This window comes from Nanorana parkeri, unplaced genomic scaffold (assembly GCF_000935625.1).
Source record: "Nanorana parkeri isolate BGI_ZX_2015 unplaced genomic scaffold, ASM93562v1 scaffold504, whole genome shotgun sequence".
NCBI lineage: Eukaryota > Metazoa > Chordata > Amphibia > Anura > Dicroglossidae > Nanorana > Nanorana parkeri.
Window position 1 is genome coordinate 352605 of NW_017306772.1, and position 6574 is coordinate 359178.

Genomic DNA, 6574 nt, shown 5'->3' on the forward strand with positions numbered 1-6574 from the left:
AAGGAGGGGGAGAGAAGGGGAGAGAGAGAGATAAGGAGGGGAAAAGAAGGAGATAAAGGAGGGAGAGAGATAAGGAGAGGGAGAGAAGGAGAGAGATAAGGAGGGGGAAAGAAGGAGAAAAAGGAGGGAGAGAGATAAGGAGGGGGAAAGAAGGAGAAAAAGGAGGGAGAGAGATAAGAGAGAGAGAGAAAAGGAGGGGGAGAGAAGGAGGGAGAGATGAGAAGGGAGAGAGGGGGAGAGGCCAGTAAGAGGAGAGAGATGATGTTTTGTTCTATTTAAACAGTGGATTTGGGTTTGATTTGGAATAATACTAGAAGAAGGTTTGTTATCCCTGGTGGCTCTCATATTGCCTCGGGGGTGGACGTGGTAATTACACGGGAGGATTGGCTCGTGGGTGTACGGAATACTCTGTACCCCGGGTAGCATCCTCCAGGCAGGAGCTGCATTGTTATTAGAGTGGAGAAGACATGGCAGGAAGGACAAGACCTCCTATCTCTCTGCTTTTATCACTGACAGGAATTCTCAGCCATTTTATATAAATGGGAGCTCCAGCTGAGAGGCTTAAAGTGGACCTTTCAGTAACTGTACAAGGCTGAGTGCATTTTTCCTGACATGTCAAAATAAACAGCATCATTTTTCTTTACAAAGCTCCACCTTTTATCATTGATAAGCAACCATTGATCTCCAGTCATTGACTTTGCCAAGGCTGACATGATGTCATCAGTCTTTCTGGAGAGAAAAGCAGATGAAGGCATTGTCAGGGGGTTCCTGGGATCCATGTGAGAGGTAATAATACCTGGAAGTGTTACACGGATACATTAGGAAGCGTGCATATGGACCTTACATGAACAGATGCACAGATATATGGAGGTGATGAAACATTTATATAGTGATATGTGTGTGACCCCCCTCCTGCACAGGGTAAGGTAATTGTGCTACTACTGCTGAAAATGTACTGCTCCTGCCTGCCCCGTGGACCACCAGTACACATCACCGCACTGGTGACCCTCACCTTTAGATGTAGCCCCGCCCAAGTACTTCCCCCTCCCACCTATCAGCCCACAGAGTGGCCACTCCCACTGTAAGCCTCATTTCAGCCTTCTTTTTTCATCAGTAGGCACTCACATGTACTTGTTAGCCTTGCTGTCGATGGAGAAGGTGGCAGAGGCACTTTGGGTTCCGGCGGTCACGAAACATTCTGATAGGCTGACGCTGATTTTCTGCGGCTCCAGCTGCTGCGAGCAATAAAATGCGAGTTCTTCCCGCTTTACCTGGACCAGATATCTGCAGGACAAAGTGAGACAAACCGTTTATTGACCCGACCACACAGACAAATAGACACAAATTCTGCCCAAACCCAGGGCTGGATTTCCCACAAGGCCAACCAAGGGGCAGCAGGGAGTAGAGGGGCAGCAGGAGTGTGGAATTCCTATCTCCCAGGCGGGTAGTTGTCTTCTACATTTAGCCCTGCTTTGGGCTAAGTGTACGGCAGGGAAGCCGCTTCTTGTTTTGTACAAGTGACCTTGGCGACATTGTACACAGTTTGCAGGTCTGCCATTCTCCACGGGGGGGGATTGGGGGGTAGGGGGGCGCATTGAGGAACCTGGCCTTGCTGCAGCAGAGAGAGTAAATCCGGCCCTGATTGTAAGTATTCATTGCACTATATCCTGGAGCTCCAATTTTAATGACAGTTACCAATCTGGTCACATCGTTTACACAGAATTCCTGCTTTTTCTCACAAGTCATTCATAAAAATAAAGAAAGAAAAAAGGAAGATTTGTTGTCTAAAACAATGTATTCAGATCCCAGCCTGTTATTTAGCTAGAATACATGAAAAGTGTGTCATATGGCACCACTTCCAATATTCAGATACAGAGCTCAGAGTAGCTCGCTCTTCAGCTATAATGCTTTCAAAAAGCCTACCATTATTAGATTAGGTCTATGACCTATAATACATATTAACAAAAAAGACCAAAACGCATAAAGAAGTTTTCATTTACGCTTGATCCCAGTAGTTGCACATAGGGTTAAAAATACTATTGGGGACTGTGTAGGTAGGCTTTAGTCTGTAGCTTGCTTTGGACATCAGTTAAAGAAATCATTCAGAGTTCATTAATAGGTGAGGTTAACCTCCTTCTGACTTGTATTTGACTTGCTTCAAGATGCTTTAGCATTCCTAAAGATGTGTATGGAAGAGAAGCAGTTCTGTTGGGATTAAAAGCCCATCAGATTCTTAGCTGTCTGTGGGAATCCCCTTTGCTTTTTTTTGTCTCCCATTTATTTTATACAAAACTTAGCTACCTTTATAATACTCACAAAAGTGATGTCTTTAAGGTGGATTTTGTGAAAGGTCAGCGGTGGAATATTCCTTCTTTGCTTTGCAGGCGACATGGTCCTTTGTAGGCAGCTGGCTCGCAGAATAAGAAGGTTGGACTTCTCTGAAAGTAAATGCATTATTCAACAACATGCCTAATATTCCTATTGCAGTGGAATTTTGATATTATCTCATACATTTTGTATTGTTGATATTATAGCAATTATCATCATCAACTAACGTTGCTTTGTCCTAGAAGTTGCAGAGTACTATACAGGCATATACAGTCCATTCAACAAATTAATTTTAGATGTACCCCAAGAGCATATAAGACACATAACGTGTCCGTCCAGGCTGGTCTGAGATACAGTTCATATAGAAGGGTCTAGCTCAACATAGGAAGGGCCTGGCTGAGTTCAGTTTAAAGTTGGGAGACATATTGTCTGCAGGAATATAATATTTATGGTTAGTTACATTGAAGTAAACCTTGGCAACCAATCATGTTGAGGATCAATTTGTTATAAAAATTGGCCTCAATATTCCTTTTTGTCTATTCCTGACATTTACACAGCCCTCTAAGACAGCACAGCCGGGTGGATAACATCGCTAACAATAAAGGAATACAGTGGTGTCTTCTCTACACCTGTAGCCAGCTAAAAGGGGGGTGAAAAAACAGCAGGAGGCTGGTGTGGTCATCTCTCTTCTCTGCTCTCTCCTCTTATCAGCGTGTTCTATTCACATTTGGGTGCAGTACACCTAATTGGTTCCCAGTCCTCTCTTTTCCCTAAGTGTAAACTCTAATGTATAGGGCATTGCAGGTAGTTATACTAGTTTCATTAAAAATATATATTTAATGATTTATGAATGATTCATTAATGACATAGCTGCCTTTATTTATGTGTTGTATATCTGCCTGAAGTTGAGCTGTAATAGAAAACTTGCATGAAAGAAATGCTTAGTTTGCAAACATCTGCAATTATTTCACTGTCCTCATTGCTTTTAACTGAGTAAGATGGGACATTTATGTGCTAGCAATTACTGTACTTTGCTTATTATTACTGAGATGCCTTATAAGATACCCCAAAGAGCCATTAATTAACAAAACACTTTGCAGACACAATTCTTGCATCAAGCTTAATGCAGTTTAATATAATATATTTGCATAGGCACCTTTGGGTCTAGGAGGACAGCAAACTGTGAGACATGTAGACACACCACCCAGGCGTAGACTGTGTTGTTGGTAAAACTCCAGTAAACTCCGCAAACTCGAGAAATGTCGTGGGACACCAGCCAGAGAGAAAGTGTCATTCATGCACTGAATGCAACATCCCTGGTAGTCCTTGCCTAGAGGAGTCTGCAGAGGGAGTTACAGGAAAATGATTAGGAAAGTAGAAAGGTAAAATATTATAGGAAGATAAGCAGTCATGAGAATATATATGTCAAAAGCATAGTTGGGCAAACAATCCCTGAGCACAGCTACCCAATGTGATTAATGTGCTTAATGCGTAGGAGATTTCATGTAGCATGCTGGAAATCTGATGGAAAATCTTAAAGCCTGACCAGCCCCAAACGTGGGCTCATGTGTACAGTATTTAAAGGTTTGTCACTTTGCAAAGGAATGTTCACTCTGCAAAGGCATTTTCCTTTATCTTGGTAAATATGGTGAACATTCACTTTGGAAAGATTAAGTTATGTGCAAGGAAAAAAATCCTGTATTTTTAATTGTGCAAGATTGGATGATGAAAGTCAGCAGAGCATCACCTCGTTCACTAAACGAAGGGAAAATTCCCTTGCTAAGTGCAAATTCCCTTGCAAAGTGAGCGGTCAATTTGCCTTTAGTAACGTAATCCCAGTGTGTCATGCATCATTTAGGGGGCTGTTGTATGGTTCAGTCGAACCGAAGGGCTGCTGTACAGGCTATTTACAATAGCCCGCACAGCGGCCGAAGGCAGCCGAGCGGCTCAGACGAGCCGAAGGTATTTGCTTTGACTCGACTGAGCCAAAGTGTCAGCTAAAGCAGTGCGGGCTTGCGCCCTGCAAATGACAGCTCTCATGGCTGGCTCCACTCAGTTGCAATCTCCGTCACAGTTGGCTCTGGCTGTAAAAAGGCAGAGCCAGTTGTCAATTGGGCAGCGGGGTGGATCCTGACAATATTTTCTAGATCTTTCTCAGCTGCAGCACAGCTCTGCACTATCAGCACAGTATATCGCACAGTAGCCATCTACATGCTGACTTTGGCTCACAGGAGGACATTAGTAAATGTCCTCCTGTGATTCAAAAGAGAACTATAGCCAAAAACAAGGTTAAGCTATAGTTCTCTTTTAATGTTGGTGATCAAGCATTACACCAGCAGCATTATTTGCTGAGTGTTGGCCAAGGAGATAATAGAAGCACTTGCCAGTCAAGAAGTAAAGCAGTAACTTCGAATAGGAAGGATTTCTATAATGAGATCCATAACCAATATTTAGCCATATATTGCAGGCAGGATATGCTGTATGCAATAAAGTCAATCTAACTAAGGCTTTACACAGCAGGAATGCCAAACACAGGCCCAACTTCTCATTTTGTTGGCCTAATATAATATAATATTACACATTATTATAAAGGTCAATGGTGAAGTTATCAGGGTAAAGAGATATAGCCATAATAGTTTATGCATTCAATACTAAAATAAGATGTTTTTTTTAATTTGTTCAATATTATGAGCATCCGATATTGCAGCTATTTTTGATTAGTATACAGTACATGCCTAATTCGAGATGTGATGCTGATGTGACTGAAAATTACACTCAAGAGTAACATACAGGATTGTACCTCCAAACACACAGTCAGTAAGAACTTGTCATAATCTTGGGGGGAACAACGAAGGACATAACTGCCTCTCGCGCTGCCATTTGTCTTCAGTTTGCAGATTGCAAACTCTGAGCTGCAAGAAAGACCTATTTCATTAGAGGTGTTTGTAGAAAAAACAGGTAGTTCCATCCAGGAGGAGCTCATAACAAAAAAAAACAAATACAAACAAATACAAGGAAGGTTTACAACTTTAAAATGTGTCTATCGTTGCCTATATACTCTTGTAGTCATTTGTTCACTTTGCACATAGACATAAAAAGGATTTATCAGTAAAATAAAATACCTGGCCAGTGCTACAGAAGACAAATGCCAGCACTCAATAACATCAAAACATCTACATTGTTAAGATTTATTAGGCTCAGTTGACTAAATTATAATGCATGTAATTTGCCATAGCATTTTTTTTTCCAAGCAATTTGATTGCTATTTTCAGCTTTCATTGCCTCTTATTTCTGAAAATAACAATCATCTAAGCCAATAACAACCATTATTGCTGAGTAAATTGATTATTTTGCAAGTAAAATGAATGCCAAATAATGGAGACTAACAGCCCTATGTCCCTATTCGTGCACATGTCAAATTGGGATGAAGTTTATTCAGAAGACAGATGTGGGTGAGGGACAGCCAGAAAAAGGATAATTATTCTCTCTCTCTATAAAAGAGGAAGGAGCACACAATATATGGTATATGTAAAAAAGTAGAAAAGAAGAGGGAGAGAGAAAAAATAAAATACTTAGTCCACCTTTTGCAAAAAAAAGTAGTAGATACTTTTTACTCAAGTAGTAGATACTCAAATGATTAATGTGCATTTACTTAAATTTTGCAATGAAGCTTGCAAAGCATTGTACCCATGATTAATGCGTTGCAACTTCAAGTGTAGTGCACAGGCTCTTGCATTGTATTCCCCCACCAGCCTCAGGTCCGTACAAAATTGCGGACCTGCTGTTATGTTCCTGGGGGATTTGCGGCTGAACTATGGCCTGAAGAGGGAGGAGGATCCGGGGCATGCTCTGCATAACACCTCGGCTGTGATGGCAGATTAAAATTGAAGTAATTTGCAGTGGGGATATCCCATACCTTAATGACACAGTTGTGTGGGCAAAGCAATGCACAGCTGCACTAAATTCAAATATATACAATAGTGTGCCTATTCCAAAACATGGAGTTGAGAGAACAAGTGCCTATCGGTGCAGTGGTAGTGAGAGAGAACGTGCACATCAGTGTAGTCATTGTCAGAAGAAAGTCATCGTGGTGAGAATGGGTGTGCGGGGTGGGGGGCTGCAGGTACTGTTGTGAGGTGTGGGCACAGGGATGAGAGGGTGGTGTGGGCACATTAGTGGGAGGGGTTGTGGGAATAGTAGTAAATGGGGGTATGTGGGGGGGGGGGGGGGGCGGGCATGGGGGGGA

At 42.1% G+C, this 6574-nt stretch overlaps 1 protein-coding gene across 1 annotated transcript in view; it reads right to left on the minus strand.

Annotated features, from left to right (window-relative positions):
- JAK3 (Janus kinase 3) overlaps positions 1-6574 on the minus strand; it is a 70009-nt gene that overhangs the window by 40006 nt on the left and 23429 nt on the right. Inside the window, exons 9-11 of the mRNA XM_018561147.1 lie at positions 5129-5240; positions 3485-3668; positions 2317-2438 (exon numbers count right to left, since the gene is read on the minus strand). Coding sequence (XP_018416649.1) covers positions 2317-2438; positions 3485-3668; positions 5129-5240 — 418 coding nt within the window. The remainder of the gene's footprint in view (positions 1-2316; positions 2439-3484; positions 3669-5128; positions 5241-6574) is intronic.